Source organism: Sciurus vulgaris (assembly GCF_902686455.1).
Source record: "Sciurus vulgaris genome assembly, chromosome: 12".
In the NCBI taxonomy this organism is placed as follows: Eukaryota; Metazoa; Chordata; class Mammalia; order Rodentia; family Sciuridae; genus Sciurus; species Sciurus vulgaris.
The window spans coordinates 110426082-110445094 of record NC_136473.1 but is presented as its reverse complement, the minus strand read 5'-3'; the positions used below and the strand labels follow the sequence as shown (position 1 = coordinate 110445094).

At 35.4% G+C, this 19013-nt stretch overlaps 1 protein-coding gene across 5 annotated transcripts in view; it reads right to left on the bottom strand.

The window, feature by feature from the left end:
• NME7 (NME/NM23 family member 7) overlaps positions 1–19013 on the bottom strand; it is a 201046-nt gene that overhangs the window by 146632 nt on the left and 35401 nt on the right. For all 5 annotated transcript variants that reach the window (XM_079106075.1, XM_079106072.1, XM_079106073.1 and 2 more), the window contains exons 2-5: positions 16376–16483; positions 14925–15091; positions 8028–8138; positions 2513–2563 (exon numbers count right to left, since the gene is read on the bottom strand). In XM_079106075.1, the coding sequence (XP_078962201.1) occupies positions 2513–2563; positions 8028–8138; positions 14925–15091; positions 16376–16483 (437 nt within the window). The remainder of the gene's footprint in view (positions 1–2512; positions 2564–8027; positions 8139–14924; positions 15092–16375; positions 16484–19013) is intronic.

Genomic DNA, 19013 nt, shown 5'->3' with positions numbered 1-19013 from the left:
TGTACACAACACAGCAATGACAAGTTTAACTGTGAAAGGAGTGCGTATCCTTGCTATTGCAATAAGCAGACACAAAGCATGCTTTAGAGAGAGCCCATGTTTCTCTCTTGTCCACATCAGAGAGAGAGAACAGCACTGTGGAGGGAGGAGCAGGGAGTAACAGCCCTTGTGCCTATTAACTTAGGACTGTACATTTCTTCCTTCATGTACTCCCATGTTACCTTACTCCCTTAGAACTTCACCACTCCAATTCATTTTGAAGACTATTTCTAAGAAATACAACGTATGAAGTGGTATTCACCCTCCACTCTAAGACCACAGGATCCCCTAGCACATACTTTGCTAGCCCTTAGCTACTCCTCAAACCCCAACAAACCAACCATTAGATCTAAGGTGCCCAAATAAAGGTACCAAACCCATGTTTATCCATTCAATAAACATTTGATGATAGCCTACTACATATCAGAATCTATGCTATAAAATAAGATTCCTCCCACAAGGAACTGATGATCTAAAGTCCTGTTAATGTAGCATTCTAAGAATATGAGCTTATCATGTAATAATATAGGGTAGAGTATATCATAAGATATTGCTTCATGAAGCGATATCTGATTACTGCTGCTATTCTTTCATTACCTCTTTCCCAAAACCAACTATATAATTCATCCACTTAATAAAATTTACTGCAAATTAATTACATATAAGACATTAAACTAAGATTTGCAATCCAATGCTATAAACATATAAAAGAACCTATTATAATAATTTCTACAAATCTGTAAAAATTGGATATGCCCATTCTAACAAGTCTTAGGAATATTTTATAAGGCTTGATTTAAAATAATCTATAACAAAAGAGTTAAAGACGGCTTACTTTAGAGATACATGAAATGCCACATTTACAGCAGCAAAATTAACAAGTGTCCAATTATGGAACCAGCTTAGGTGTCCATCAACAGATTAATGCATAATGAAAATGTGGTATATAGACACACAATGGAGTTTTATCAGTCATAAAGAACAAAATTATGACATTTTCAGGAAAATGGACAGAGCCAGAGAGCATTATGGTAGGTGAAATAAGCTAAAATCAGAAAGACAAGTGCCTCATGTTTTCTCTCATATGTGGAATCTAGAGAAAATAGGGTCTCATGAAGGTAGAAGGGGACCATTAGGGTACAACAAGAGGGTCAGGGGAAGGGAGAAGGAGAGGTCAAAGGGTGAAACCCACTCTTTTCTATAATATGAACTAATAAAAAACATTTTTAAAAATCTATAACAGTAATTTTCTTATATAAAGCTTTAAAAAACACTACACTGTATAAGATACCAAATGGCATGTCTATTGTAGAAGTTTGAGTAAATAACATTTATCCTTATTAGAAATGTAAGCATTCCTTTGTATGTCAATAATTAAGTATGCACCACTTTCACTTAAATTTAATTACATACCAAATATTCAGAATACAGATTGTTTCTAATATATATTAGTTGTCATATCTCAATAAACAAAATATATACCAAACTATTTAAGTTCAAATATAAGGGTTCTATGATTTTTTTTATATACAAGAGTACCAAAATAAGAGACTTTAAAAGGACATCAAAAGTATTCATCAGAAAATATAATTATTACTACATTTTTAACTCACTCAAGAAAGCTATACTTCCTGTAACTTAAATCATCCACTTGTTTTTGATTAAAGTTTAAGCTATTTAATGATAAACACATGAAATTCTTTTTTTATAGTACTGGGAATTAAAACCAGTGCCCCCCACATGCTGGGCAAGCATGGTATAACTAAGCTGTATCCCCAGTCCTTTTTAATTTTAAGACAGGGTCTCTCTAAGGCCCAGGCTGGTCTTGAACTTGCAATCCTCCTGCCTCAGCCTCCCAAGTAGTTGGGATTACAGACGTGCACCACCATGCCTGGCCTGAGATATAAAATTCTTATCTAATAAAAGGACACAGAAAATAATTCTTAGAAAAGAACTCTGTGCAGTTGCAAGGTATTGTTTTGGTCCTTTGACAGATTATTCTCGTGAAATAAACTTTTGAATTATAAAATATGTTTCTTGCCAGGTACAGAGGCACATGCCTATAATTCGAGAGGCTGAGACAGGCAGATTGAAAGTTCAAGGCTAGGTTGAGCAATTTAATGAGATCCTGTCTCAAAATAAAAAATAAGGGCTGGGGGTGTAGCTCAGTGTGCTCTAGCACATGTGAGGCCCTGGGTTCAATCCTCAGCACCACATAAAAATAAATAAATAAAATAAAGGTATTATGTTCATCAACGACTTAAAAAATAAAATAATAATAAAATAAAAATAAAAAATAAGAAGGGTAGGGAAATGTGGCTCAAGTGGCAGAACACCCCTGAGTTCAATCCCTAGAACCCCCCCCCAAAAAAAAAATATATAGACATCTACATACTTATGCACATATGTATATAACTTTAGTTTTCTAGGATATCCTCCATTATGTACCACTAGCCTCATATTAAATACCTACTTATAAAAGGGCCTTGATTGGTGGTCAACATGAAAATCGGTTGCTTCCTTCCTATAAAATAATCAAAATGACAATAGTTAAAAGTTATATAAGAAAATTATTATTTTAGCTTAAAGAAAGATGAAAACCTCTTTATATATATATATATAGAGGGAGAGAGAGAGAGAGAGAGAGAGAGAGAGAGAGAGAGAGAGTGCCCCTTTTGAATATTTTGCAAGTGTGAGTCATTTCTATGTTGAGACATAAAATTAAAATGAATAGAAGAGGTAGCATTTATTTTTCTATTCATGGTGGGATGAAGCTGAAATCAAGGACAACTTGTCCAGGTTCCTCAGCTAAGTTAGGGACCCCCATTACACTATTAAGGCAAGCTGACAGACTGGCATCCTAACCAGCATAAATCTGAAGGCAGAGCCCATTCTGGAGCACAGGCAGATGTGGATGAGAGAACATGGATTAGAAGAAAAAATTAACAAATGTGTGGGTGGTGAAGGCTATGCAGACATTATAAAAATAAACTACACAAGTACACAGAATAAAATTCTTCACAAGACTTGAGGAGGGGAAAACAACTCACATATTTTGAGAGCCCACTACATGCAATGATTAAATTGTATTTATTCCTCAACAATATATTGCAGTAGGTATGATCACCTTCATTTTACATATGAGAAAAACAAGTTTAGCATGGTGACATAATTTGTTCAGGTCAAAGAACTAGTAAAGGCAAGATAGGAAGATTTGATTTTGATAGTCTCTCTGATTGCGTGTACTCTTTCTACTACCAACTGAACAAAAAAATCTAGACAGTAAAGAGTTTATAAAAATGTGACATGAATATATTACACAGCAGCTTAAAATGGGGTAAAACTGAGTATCTGAAAAACTCACACAAGGAGTAAATCAGAAGAGGCACTAGAAGAGTACTAAAATGATAAATTCTAAACCGTCCAACACAAACACAAATTTAACTCCAAGGGATCTTTAATATCAGTGAAAAGGACACTCTTAAGTATTTTTTTACTTCTAACATGTCACTAATTCCATAGTCATCTCCATTCAAAATCTAAAGTTGAAACCAGAATGAGAGTGCTTGAATTTCTCCTCCTTATTCTTATCTAATTCCTCCCTTCCAAGGCTTAGAAGTAGATAGATATCATCAAGTGTGTCACTATCTATGAGTTTTATGTTGGTTTTATGAAGAAATTCATCATTATTTCACAAGGATTTATAAATTAATTTTTATTTGTTCTTTTTAGTTATACTTAATTTTCTTAAAAAATCCTGTAACATCAAAGGTACCATAAATATACACACTGGAGAAAAGATGGCCTCTTCAACAAATGGTGCTGGGAAAACGGGAAATATATACGGAGCAAACTGAAATTTAACCCCTATTTCTCACCCTGCACAAAACTCAGTTGAATGTGGATCAAGAACCTGGGCATTAGAACACAGACCCTATGCCTACTAGAAGAGAAAGTAGGCTCAAATCTTCATCATGTCGGCTTAGAAACCAAATTCCTCAACAAGACTCCCAAAGCACAAGAAGTAAAATCAAGAATAAATAAATGGGATGATGTCAAACTAAAAAGCTTCTTCACAGCAAAGGAAACAATCAAGAACATGAAGAGAGCCTACAGAACGGAAGAAAATCTTTGCCAATAGAGCATTAATCTGCAGGACATACAAAGAACTCAAAAAATTAAAACCAAAAAAGCAAATTACCCAATTGATAAATGGACAGAGGAACTGTTCAGGCACTTCACAAAAGAAGAAATATGGTCAACAAATATTATGAAAAAAATGTTCAATATCTCTAGAAATTAGAGAAATGCAAATTAAAACTACACTGATATTCTATTTCATTCCAGTCAGAATGACAATTATGAAGAATACCAGTAACAATAAATGTTGGCAAGGATGGGGAGGGGAGGCTCACTCATACATTGCTGGTAGGACTGCAAATTGGTGCAACCACTCTGGAAAGAAGTGTGAAGAGTCTTCAGAAAACCTGAAATGGAACCACCATTTGATCTAGCTATCCCACTCCTGAGTATGTACATACTACAATGTTGCAGCCACATCAATGTTTATAGTAGCTCAATTCACAATAGCTAAGCTACGGAACCAACCTAGGTGCCCTTCAACAGATGAGTGGATAAAGAAAATGTGGTATATATACACAATGGAACTACTCAGCTATAAAAAAGAATGGAATTAGGGCATTTGCAGGTAAATGGATGGAGCTGGAGAATATCGTGCTAAGTGAAATAAGCCAATCCCAAAAAAACCAAAGGCTGAGTGTTCTCTCTGATATGTGGATGCTAACACACAATGGAGGCAGGAGGTATAGGGAAGAATAGAAGTTCACTGGATTAGGCAAAAGGGAATGAAGGGAAGAGGGATGGGAATAGTAAAGACAGTTGAATGAAATGAACAGAACTTTCCCATGTTCATATATGAATACATGACCAGTGAAACTCAACATCATGTACAACTACAAAAATAGGAAGTTATATTCTATGTATGTATGGTATATCAAAATACATTCAACTGTCATATATATCTAAAAAGAACAAATAAATTTTAAAAAAGAAACTCATAGCACTGTAACTTTGTAATTCTCCACCTATCCTTGACACCTTTGTCATTAAAAAAAAAAGGGAATACTGTCATATGTCACTTAACCATATTATCTATTCTGAGAAATGAATTGCTAAGCAATTCCATGGCACTGAGGTGAGAGGCAAGGCATATTAAAGTAACTGAAACACAAGTAGCCTCTGGAAGGAGTGGCAAGAGGTGAGCCTATTAAGGTAGGTGAGGTCAGATGACTACGGGTCTTCTGTACTCCCCCAAAGAGCTAGTCTGTTTTCTCTAGCAGGCAAAGGGAAACCAGTAAAGGTTTAAGGAAGAGGATGGGGATGTGCTCAGATTTCCATTCTGTTTATGAGTCTCACTCTACTGGCAATATAGAGAATAGAATGAAGCAATCTTGGGTAATCAAGAGTAATTAAAGAACATTAACTTTAGGGGTAGGCGAATCAGTCAGTAGTATATTTAAATGCTTTAACAACTTGAACAGGGTCCTATACTAAGACAGGTGTGATAGGAATTATAAGGAAGGAAAGGCTCTCAAAGATGTATATAAATCAGAAGTAAGAAGACTTAAATAATCAGGTAGGTACTAGAAATGGGGGATAATCAGCATGAATCCAGGATCACTTTCAGACTGATGGTTATTGAGAGAAGTCAGCACTAGAGATGTGCTTGCATTTCACCTATAAGTAGTAGAGATTACATGGACATGGACGTGGACATGGATGGGACCACCAGGGAAAGCACAAAGAAAAGAATACACATAGAACATGCTTCAAGAAAAAGATGTAGCCATGGAAGTAGTTCATTGAAAAGATGATGGAAGTCATTGAGATGGGGAAGCAAATTATCCATAAAGCCAAAAATCCTGTATGATCAGAGATGTTGATCCCTACTAACAGAAGTTGGAGTGGAGACAAAGATTATAAACCAAATGCCCAAATAATAAATGTGGAGTTTGTGACCTGAAGAATGGAAATGAGGTTCAATGTATGGCATGATCTTCCAAAAACAAGTTGTTTTGTGAAAGAATGGAGATTTACAGAGGGAGATAAAACACTGATCCTGTCATGATCCTGTGACACAGGAATATTCAAGAGTGAGCAGCCTACACAAAAGGGCTAAAGGAAAAGGGAAGCTCTTGGAGAAGAGTCAGATTCCAACTAAAGGAAAGGTGGAAGGGTGATTTGGGAGCTCTCTATTACGATGCTGTGGACACAAGAATGTTGGTTTAACATGCAACTTGGCTTCCAAGAAGGGCCAGTAAAAAGGGTCTGATAACAGATTAGTGGCAATACACAACAATAAAGGAGCAAATATTTGTGTAGAAAATAATTAGAAGGACTCAAATTTGTGGCACTCCAAAGGGTGACGAGTTTTAAAAAGCACAGATGGAATTAACAAATTTCAAGGTTAAAAAAAAAAAAAAAAACTCTACAAATTTATGCTGTATGGTGTTCCCAAGTATTGACTGGTTCCAGGATCTTTATTTATGTGCTACAGGGCCTTTATGAAAAACAAGCAGCATCCCTTCATAGGAAATGTGACACCACACTATCAAACACTAAAGGTCTAGAGACATTAAATGCATGTAGCCCTTATATTGTGTTAAACTATACACACTATCATGAACCTCATTTTTCAAATGAAGAAACAAGCACAGAGGTAAATTGGTCAGTCACATGCCTAGAAAGTAGCATAGCTGCAAGCAATCTGGCCATAGACTCTGCTCTAAAATGTAAGCCACTGTCTCCATATAGTATGGAAACAGGGAGATCTTACATAGGAGAAAATTTTCAGATTAAAACATGTCACTGTTGAGGTAAAACTGAGGGCATTTTGTCATCATTTCCCGGATCACACTTATTAAAACTGGGTTGAATGTTCACTGTTTCCTGTTGTCCCTCTTTTCAGAGATGAAAATGCAATTGACCCACGGAATAGAAATCTAGGAACCAATGATTTTTTGAAGCAGAGAGAAGGCACCTGACCAAAACCAAAGAGAAGAACTAATGGAATAATACAAGAACACTGGAGCCAGTTCTTCCTAATTGCCACTTGAAGGCCCCTTCAGAGACTGTGCTACTGTGTCACACTCAGCCAACCAAAATGTGACTCCAGGGAAGAGGGGCTCTGCCCTGAGAGATGCCTGCCTCCATTCTTCATCCTCTGGAAAATTTCTGTCTTTGTTATACCTACTGGGTATGAAATTTTTTAAAAATCAAGTGTCCAACATCATGGAAAGATACTGTGCTTTTTCCCAAAGGCTTTCAGTTTTTTCAGAGAAGTTGTCCCATCTCTCTCATCTTTATTTGGACATTGTAAATATTTTTCTTGTCATTCCCAAGAAAGAAACACCATTTTATCATGGGATTGGAGTTACTTTATTTTTTGATAAAGCTAAGTAGAATAAGTCTTATTTTCATTAAATAACTTAGAAAATGTCTGATAAGATACATTGCATTGCTTTTCAGAGTGGTGAGCAGGCATGTTCACCCATTAAATATACTTAGAAGAAATTAAATGCATCACTGTTGAAAACCTGAACAAATAGAAATAATCATATTCATTTCCTCTTCTATCTCTTATATACAGTGTGTCATTTTTATATATCAAATATTAAGAACATATTACCACTATCAACCATTGGTCTTATAGAAGGAGATGGGGCTATGAAAGAAAACAAATAGTTAAACAAGGATCATCTCACAACTCCTAATTGTTTAGAGTTCAGTGATTATTTATATCTGATAACCTGTTGTTTTATTTTTCTCATTTGGATAAAATTAATATTCTACTCTTTGTCATTCAATGAAGAGTTTTCTTTAAATTTTAGACAACAAAGAGAAAGACAGGAAAGTTTTTTAAAAAACAAAATCAGACATTACATAACTGAAAATGATCAAAAAATTACCTGGAAAGCATCATCATTTTAAGTTTGGTTATAGTAAATCCAGCTTTGTTTATTATTTCAATTATTTCTCCAGCCTTTGTTACTGCATCTGGTTTAATCAGGGCTAATGTTCTGTAAGAAAACAAGGAATAAATGTGAAAATAAACACTGTTCTTCAGTTTTTATTTAAAACTCTCAAGGAATGGTAGTTTCCTTAAATCATTCTAGATAATCAACATCAAAATTAAGTATATAGAAAGGTATATTAAAGAGTTCACTTAAAAACTTCACTTAAAAACTTATACTAAATAAGATTAGTATTTTTTCCAAGGAAATCAAAATTAGGTATCCAATATGGAAAAAAAAAAAAAAAAGAAGAATGGTTAGGGGGAAAAAACACTAAAATTGCTATTTTCAATATACCTAAATTAGAAAACAGGTATTTAAAATTTCTATTTCTTATAGGACATTTTCTACAAAGGACATCTCAAGGACATCTCTAGAGAGTTGTAATGAGTATATTAGAAGCTTGGTTTTGGTCTCCCAGACTTAAACACGTATGCTATCTAATGGGTTCAGCACTGACTTGGAAATAATTATAAATTCTTCTACTGACTCTTTATTCATAGCATGGGTGATACACAGAGACGAACGTCCTCTCACCCAACAATGTATATGAACAGCAAGCACCATCCTAATTTCTAAAATCATGCTTTCTTTCTAGAGGATACATCAGAGCAATGTTCCTCTGAAGTCTCTGAATTAATAGAATTTTGGAAATGGACATAACAGGAGTGTCATTTTACTGATGAGAAAACGAGGCCTAAAGAGATAATACGGAGAGACTGAGGCAGGAGAATCACGAGTTCAAAGTAAGCCTCAGCAACTTAGCAAGGTCCTAAGAAACTCAGTGAGACCCTGCCTCTAAAAAAAAAAAAAAAAAAAAATATACACACACACACACACACACGTGTGTGTGTGTGTGTGTGTGTGTGTGTGTATGTAATATGGAAAAGTCACACAACTGATTAGTTCCATCTTCAGGCCAAAACACAGCTCAGAAGACTTCTAGGTCTGTGCTCCTTCCACATCATAAATAGTGTTACTGTTAATATTATTAAATAGGGACATCATCACCAAATCTGCAAGAATAATATTTGCAGATGTAACACAAAAACCTGCCAGTTGGAATAATTCAATCTATATGATAAAGAATTGCTGCTACTTCCACTTCTATATTTTCAAGTGATCTGATAATATTGGCATTAATTCAAGGAATCCATAAAAGGAGAAAAGTTTTCATAGTAAGCTATTTTTACCATCAAGAAGAACATAAGGGCTGATGAGGTGGCTCAGTGGTAAAGAATCTCTAGGTTCAATTCCTGGTACCAAAATAAAAAAATCTTGCTTTTTATTTCAATTTATTTAATCATTATAAGCCAACCTAACCTATAAATTATGTTTAAACTCTAGAAGAATATTTCACAAACCTTAACTCTTAAAATATAAGATAGCAACAGTCATCAATTTCTGTGAACAAGCAGCAACATTTTAAAACTAGCCTGGGGATGTAGCTCAGTGGTGGAGCACTTGTCTAACATGTGCAAGGCCCTGAGTTTGATCCCCAGCGTCACAGATTTAAAAATTAAAAAGTCTAAAACCATCAGAACTTTGCTGGGACTGAGAATTCAACCTTCTCTGGGATGTTCCTTTTATAATGAAGTCCACAGTCTTATCTTCAGCTTTTACTGCCCTTTGGCTGGTCTCTTCAGATGCCACCAAGGAGGCCTCTGGCTTTACCACCTCACCTAGGATTACAGATGTGAATCTCTCCTAGCTTCTTTTCTACATTTTATATCTATCTATCTATCTATCTATCTATCTATCTATCTATCTATCTATCTATCTATCTATCTATCATTCATCTATCTATCTATCTATCTATCTCTCTATCTATCTATCTTTGGTACCAGGGATTGAACCTTGAACCCAGGGCACTTAACCACTGAGCCACATCCCCAGCCCTTTTTATTTTTCATTTTGAAACAGGGTCTCACCAAGTTGCTTAGGGCCTGCCTGGGTAAGCTGCTGACACTGACTCTGAACTTGTGATTCTCCTGCCTCAGTCTCCCAAATCACTGGGATTATAGGCATGCACCACCGAACCTGGCAACTGAAGGCTAAACTTAGGGTTTATTTTATGTTTTCTTTGTGAGCATATAGTATGTGCTTTCCTTGTGGATAAAGGAAAACATCTTCACGTGAGGCAGGCTATGGTACAGATGAAATGCACCAAGCTTGGCAAAAATGGCAAACTACTCAGAGCAATCCCTACATTGAAAACTAAAACAATAAAAGTAGGTAAGATATCTTTTAAACATTTTTTCAAAGTAAAGATGAATTGACTAGATAGTAATTATGAGGGTGCTAGGAAAGTGACAATGAAAGCAACTTTAGACTTGCCAGCATTGCCTGAGTGGCAAACTTCAACTTTAATCTATACTACATTACCAGGAGAGGGGAATGAAATGCAATAGATGATCCTCCCTATAATAACCTGGGACCATCAGCTATAACATGAACATGATCCAAAAGCACACATTCTCGTTACATAAGTGTTGCTTAATTTCTAAGCCTGGATAATGATCATACAGGTTGCTAATGTCTACAGGAAATAGGCAGAAGCAACACAATTTTTCCCAGGGAACAAATTCACTTCCTTCTGTACCTCCAATATTTCATATATAAATAGGCAGTGCACATACATCATATACATACAAAATACACCCACAAACAATAGTCATCATCGCATAAAGATAACTACACACAGACACACACACAAGAAAACAACATAGGAGAGAATGAAAAGAAACAATACGAACAGAGAGACCTACAAATACTTCAGATACTGAAATTACTTATCCTCAATCAGTTAATAATATGGAGGGGAAAGTGGAAGCTAACAGAGCTCAAAAGATGATAAGAGGATGATTTAAGGTACAAAGGACATGACATGAAGAAGGAAGAGAAAGGAAATAAGAGATTTCCAAAGGAGATAAATATATGGGTAAAGTTTGATACCTTTCTGGCTGTAGGGTTAAAGTACAAATAGGACTCAAGGAATTCCCATTATTCTAAGACTGTGATTAAGTGAATATGAAGCTTGGGAGTTCAAAAGGAGGCTTTTCAATGAAAGAGAATCAATTCAATTTTGAATCTGTTTATATTTAAGTATCTATGTAAAGTCCATATGGAAAGATACAGAAAAGAGAAGAATATATGGTTTTGCAGCAGAAGTGATAATATAATCTTGGAAAGCAACATACAGTTGAAGTCATGAGTATAAAGAGAATTCTCTCACAGGGTGCACGAATAAGAAAAAAAAGACCCTCAGACAGAAACATGGGAAATGTCAGCACTATTTTTCAGCTTTCTCTATTAAGAAGAGGTCAGAAAAACAGAGGAAATAGCCAGAGAGGCAGAGCAAAAGCAAGGGACATACAGTGCTACAGCAACCAGGGGAAGAGAAGGGAATACTTTTTACATTATCCTAAACTTCTTTTGCTCTAGTTGGTGGATGTTTAGCATTTATTAATTTCAATGTCTTTTAATTAATTCATATACTCTTATATCCCAATATTATAATCCTGCCTCAGTATAAAATACCTGAACCCAAAGGCTAGTTCAAAGTTTAAATAGCCAAGATTTTATGATATTCTCTCCTCATAAATTTTCTTCAAAGAGATATCTGATGATATTTCCAAATCTCCAAGTATAAAAAAGTATATGAATCAAATTCTAATACCAAATAATGTATGTTCATTCATAAGTATTCTTAAACTATGTAAGTCTTGAAAATATATAGAGTACTATTTCAGTACCTTTAAAAATATTATCTATAAGGCATATTTATGCTAAACAAATACTTGGAATTCTTGGGCTGTATCAAAAATTTCAAAAGGTAATTTAGGTCAGTCACCCTGCCTTCAAGAAAAGTACTTTTAAAACCCTTGGAAGCACAGGTCTCAACTTAAATACAGCTTGCTATTTACCCACAATTCTTTTCAGTGTAATGAATTCTAATCAAATCAGTACATCTCCATGAGAACAAAAGAATTCATACCATTATTTTGTTTTTGCTGTGATGGACCCTCAAATAAACTGAACTAATAACCTTTATCCATCTGATAAAGTCTTTATAAAAGAGGCTAGATATGTGAATCAAATGTCAGATTTCTTCAAAGGGAACTGAAAACTTGAGGATAATCTATGAGTTAAGTTTAATGACACTGAATTATTTGGATAGTTGCTTCGAAATTAGCTGATGGGCTCCCTGGAGATCAACTTCACCCACCCCCCTCACTATAGGTTTGCTCCAGGAAGAAAGGCGCTGGGTATGCACGTAGCTCATCAGTTTTCCTTGATGTTATACTACACTGAAAACTAGACTAAATTATAATTATTAGGTATAAGATGTTTCTTTGGGACCCTGATAGACATACACATTTTTCCATATGCTTACTGTAATGTCATTGAAGTGAAACAATATCTTTGGAATTCTTAGATTTGGAGATTAATTTAAATCACTCAAATGATTGCTGTATTCGCTGCCCATGGGCAATTAAGAAAGAATCAGAAGGAAAAAGTGGTAAAACGATTTAAATCAGTGAAATATATAATAAAAATACTTTGCTGATTTCTGGAGCTTTTCATGCATATAACTTAACTTCCACCATTGATCCCTACTTTTAATTACCCCACCAATCACCCCATAAATGCGAAAAAAACTCTACAAACAATACAAAATATACATCATAGAAATCAGAGCCAAGAAAGATGATCAAAGAATTAAAATTTCATTTCAAATATAATTCTAGTCTTACAAAGTTGTAACTTGCAAGTAGAAACTGAAAAGTAAACTGTCATTGTGTAATAATGAAATCAATATTCAGAAGAAACAGAATATCAAAAGTTCTTATTTTCTATAAAGCCAAATTTTCAGCTACCATCTCCAAAATGTTCTATATCTTCTAAATCAATCAGAAAATCAGAATGACAAATATAACTTTGATAAACAAAAAGAAGACTGAAGAGATGCATGTGGAGGACACTATACTGTGCTTCTGTACATCATGGGTTTGGATAAGGGTCTCCCAACATCCATGTGTTAAAGGCGTGGACTCCAGCCCGTGGTGCAACTGGCAACCTTTAAGAAAGACTTAGTGGGGGGGCTTAAGGTCAGTGGAGGCAAGGCTTCAAAGAAGGTATAGGACCCGGCCCTTCCTTTTCCTCTTTTTCTTCCCCACCATGAGTCGAATGGCCTCCTTTCTGGATTACTCCTACCATGATGTGCTGTGGCACCACAAACAAGGCCAAATGGTCAATGACTGAAACCTGCAAAACTGACCAACACAAGCAACATGCAACTGGAGAGATGAAGGGAGGAAGCAGGAATGGCTGCCAGCTGGAAACTTCCTCCTGACACACCAGCTATTTTCAATGATGTGATCATTCAGAACTTTTGTGGGACACATCCTGTAAATAATTTAGTATTGTACATATCACCACAACATCTTTAGGGATACAACTGTGAAAAAGAAAGACAAACTAGTTTCTCTGTATCATGCTTAAATACGGTTTCTTTCTCTCTCCCTTTTTTTTTTTTTTTTGTCCTTTTTACAACACTCAAAGTCTTTCTTTAATTAATCAGTTGTCTTTAATTAATCAGGTGGTCAATATTTATTGGATATGTTATTTCTATGAGTAAAGTTCAAGAATAAACAACATTAGTGACAAACAACATAGACAAGAACTTCCTTGTTAACTAGATCAAAAGAAGTCACAATTTGAAAACAGGAAAAAGAATTGATAAATTTTAAATTGTTATTTATTAATTCATTTAGCTAACACAGATTAGGTGCTTATAATATATAAGGAGATGTAGTAAGTACCACAGAAGACATAAAAATTAATTAAGACAGAATAGAGGGAACCATTTTCCAGGTCCTACCCATTCTCCTCTGGTTGAATTCTGCCATTCCTGATGCAGACTGACTTTGAGTTTTAATATTGTCTCTACTCTGTAAACTTAGCCAAGTTACTTAAGACTGCTAAACATCACCTTCCCAGTCTACAAAGTGGAGATAATGTGGGGCTTAAATCAATGATGCATGCAAACCATTCAAGACTGCACCTTGTGTAATAGCTAGCAGCCACTGTGTGCTTCCCAGCACCATCCCTCCACTTCTTTAACCTCGCACATTCCTTCTTTCCTCTTCACACCCACCATCCTAACTTAAGATTGCTATCTTACAAACTCAACATTTACAAAAATTGAACCAGGTTATCCAGGGAGAGCAACAGGCTTCTCCCAGTATGAGATGTACAATTCTTGCCTTCTACCCTTGCTTATGCTTATTCTATTAACCAGAGCCCCAGCCTACTTCTTCAACCTGGTAAAAATTCAATCTGTCTTTCATTATCCAGCCCAAACACCTCCACAAAGCCTTCCTAGCAATTCCACAACTTTACTTGCTTTGGAGTTCCCACTGAGCTTTCTACACTCAATACTTCTCTTTCCTTCCATAAGTCACTTTTTTCTTAAAACAAGATTTTGTACATTCAAATATTCTTAGTTCCCATGAGATACATGTTATAAAAAATGATGGGCATATTAAAAATTTGTCTTTTTTCCCCAGAAAATAATCACTGCCTAAGACTACGGATATCACTCTGTTATTCTGATTGAACACTAAATCACAGAATCTACTCCAAACTATTCTAAAAATGTCATAACATTGAACTGGATCACTGAAAAATCTCCACTTTCTGAAAACACAATAGAAACAGGAAATATGGTACCAAGCCTCATGCATACTGTTTTGAATGAAAAATAAGGTTATGTAATTATTTTCTTACTTTTCTTTCCTGCTGCCCAGTTGACGAGCTGTATATTGGTCACCATAGTCAATTAATACTAGTTGTCGAGAAAAGACATTTACTTTGTTGCCTATAAATAAATCTTCTAAGCGCAGGTCATCATATTTGGTTCGCTTTAAAAAGGTGCGATGATTCTTCACATCATGCTAGAAACAAAAGTAATAATACAATAAAAATATAATTATCAATAAAAAAGGTTAACCTTATCATGAGATAGAAACAGTTTTTATTGCTAGCATATCAAAGATAGGTTCCTTTTTTGCTGCAAATACAAATCACAATTTTTTTATATTATAAATTCTGTACTTCCTAATCCAACCCAGTAATAACATAAAAGTGTCTTATTATATATATATAGCATTTTTTAAAAAAGATCTGTTGTTGGCCAAAGATCTGTTATTTTAGCAAAGTAGTCCTATGAAAATCCCAGAGAAAGACCATCATGTGCCCAAATTTGTATTTTATTGCATAAACATTCTTATACCAAATAGACCTACTTCTTAAAGGTATTGACAATTAAGTGTTACAAAGGGACCCTCGATCCTCTTCAATTTGACTTTCTGCAGAGATTACAACTTTTGGTAATGATATTTGTGACCATGATACCTTTATCAAAACCATATATCAGTTACTGCTTAATCCAAGACATGAATAATCCTGCTTCATTTTTCCGATAAAAAGTATTCCAATTTTTGACATTAAAAATACAGACATAGAACACACTGGCTCTCCCACAGAGACATTTGTTATTTTTTATTTATTTTGAGACAGAACCTCATGAAATTGCCTCAAATCTGAGACTCTCCTGCTGCATACTCCAGAGCTGCTGGGATTACAGGCCCACACCATCTCTGCATGTTAATTGTACAAAAGCATGGGATGGTGATGAATTCCTACATGTGAGCAACGTACTTTGACCAATATTTGCCCTCTGTCTGTCCCACCCCTCTTCTCCTTCCATCACCTTTGGGTGACCTGATCCACCTAGAAAGCATTAATTCTTAACAATCAGATCTATCTCAGATTTTTCCTTCCAGAATCATATCTACTACTATCTAGTGGATTTTCTGACTTGGATGCCTTGGTAAAAGTAACAGATTAAAAAAGAAATAAACCAACCTATAAGTCCTGGTGTTCTCTCCCAGACTCCCCATCTAAATAAATTTTTAAAAAATAAAAAATATATATAAAGGCATGGAATGGGGGCTTGCTGGCCTAGCATGTATGATTCCCAACACCCCCCCACACACACACACACAAAAATGCAGGCACAAAGTTATCTTCTCGTATCAATTATAATGAATAAAAAAGAATTTATACACACACACAAATACATTTTTTAAAGCAACTATTGAAAGGTAATTCTATTCCTCTTCCTGTCTGACCTTCTCCTGCTTTGCCAACTTTCAAAGAAAGAAAGGTTCATTTACCATTTCAACAGATCCATCCCCCGGGTAAAACAAAAGCTCATAACGACGAAGAAGTGAAGCATTGGGATCATACCATTCTGCAATGAAAACGAATCTCTCACTATGATTCTGTAAAGAAAACAAAAGAATTTTAGCACGATAACATATAAAATGTAAGTACTCTTGTATAAGCTATACAAAATGAAAGTGAGAATTTCCAAATATTTGCAACAAATCAATCTGCTACTTTCATACTGAACTATTCTCCTTTTCAACAAAATATCACATCCTCAGAAATATTTCCTGATTTCTCATTGAATGCTTTAGATATTTTAAAGATGAGTTAAGAGCTTTCAATATGCTTCATGATCAACCATCCATCACCCTAATTAACATTTTTTTAGAACATGAGCTCCTAATCCAACTACAGTAACAATTCAAATAGTTCTGAAAGCAATCTTACATACAAACTATCAATAATATGAAAACAAATTGAGAGGTTCAATTACAAGGTATTTTAACTTTCCTAAACTTAAGAATTTAGCAATATTAGGATACTGTTGTAATTAAAATTACAGTAAACATCGTTCTTCTCCTTAGTAATTTCACAACAGTATTTTTTTATAGAAGTAGTGTTAGAGAATGTGTTAGTCTAGGACTTCTGAGAAACAGAAGCCAAGACAGGCTGGACATGCATTTCATTAAGGGAAATTTCTGTGAGTGGGACGGGAAGCCTGGGAGAGCCAGACCACAACACAAATGTGACTGGAGAGCAGGAGGGAAGATTCAAGGGACTCCTTGCTGCGTGGTCTAAGGAGTGCTCCAGTCAGCTCAAGGAGGGCTCCGAGTCCCAGGGAGCGGCAGCTCTAGTATCATTGCTTCCTTCAGTCACTGGCTGGGACCAGCCCTGGGACAGGGTCAAAGCTCAGAAGCAGCAGCAGACTTCAGAACACAACCGCTGGTACCTTTGATCACTAAGTTTCCTATGGTTGGAGGTCTAGGAGATGCAATCTTAGAGTTAATACAGAGAATAAAATTTTAAAGTAAGTCAAAGATTAGCCCCCTTTCCTCCACTATTATGTAGAATTTCCCACTATATATGTTAGTAAAAATAATCCAGTTCCAAAGTAAGTAGATGCATAAGGAAGAAGGGAATTAGAGTTTTGTTGCTAACTCTGGAATTAATGATCTAGCTGGGTTCTTTTTTATGTTAATAATTGACTTATAAATTAAAATGGGAGAAGTTGTATCTCTACTTATGTTTTTTATTAGATTCATAAACTTTAATATAGACAAGCAGTTTTTAAGTCTCTATTTTATTTTTTCCCAAAAAGACACATTTAACCAATGCTTATTAGTCCAGAGAAAATAATTGTAAAATAAGACACATTATGACATTTGCAAAAAGTTTTTCTTCATGCATTTTTTCATGTTTATTATAACAATGCAGGGTTTTGAGTTTAGGTTTCACTGTATATTCTATCATTGTACTTTCCTTTTAATTAAAACTAAGTATTTGTTGCTTATTATTTTATAATCCATGATAAAATATTCATACACATAATTTAAGTATTTCTCTAAAATGAAAAAATTATGAAATGGAAAAATGATGCATTTGAAAACCAATAAAGCAAATGAAAACTTGATAATTCCATTTCCCCAGGTAGCCTCACCATGAAATTTGTAAATCATACTGTTTAATTCCGAGTTACGTGGCATAATTTGCACATCACGCTATCCAGAAAAGGTTAATACAAAGAAAATGAACTGGGGCTGGGGAGATAGCTCAGTCGGTAGAGTGTTTGCCTTGTAAGCACAAGGCCCTAGGTTTGATTCCCAGCACGCGCAAAAAAAAAAAAAAAAAAAGAAAAGAAAAGAAACTAAGGAACTACTTTGCTTCTGGTTATGACACAGTAGCAAGTAGCAAACCAATGCTACTTTCTGAGAACAACCAGAAAAATGGGTACTGAAGATGCTGGGGAGCTTCCCAAGGTAGCCAAGGTATGAGATACCAAGATCCAGAAAAGCAGGACGCTCACTTCAGGGAGTCCAAAGTTCTTTAACCTGAGGACTCTAAGAAGCTGGCAGAGCGCACCTGCCAGGAGTAGAGAACCCAGCAGAACTTCTAGCAGTTTCACAGGGATAAGGACAGTAAACCCACATCTGGGCCTTTCAAAGCACCCAAGATTAGAGGGCAAAGTCTCTGGAAAGAAGGGGAGCACAGAAAAGTGAGCTCAAGTCAACAGAGCTTTTTATAATCTCACAGTGATGGGGAAAGAAAAATAAGAGTTAAACTCACCAAAGAGGAGACCCCTTGTAAACACTCAACATTCTGTTGTGGGTCCAAGAAGCTCATACCCTAGAAGCATAGGTAACCTAAAGGTAAACTAACCCTTACAAAGTCTGAAAAAAGAAAAAATTTATGTTCACTCAATGCTTAGCCCCTGATCATACTGAGGTACTATTTCCTCATCCCACCTCCCTGTGTCTCCAAAAACTTCACAACCTTCTATACTTAATGTCCAGTGTTCAGTGACAAACTACCAGACACACTCCCAAATAAGAACCAAGCAGGTGGGGGGAAGAACAGGCAATAGAAAGAGACTTGTGAATACCTAATGTGATTCAACAAAAGCTTTAGAATAACAATGACAAGTGT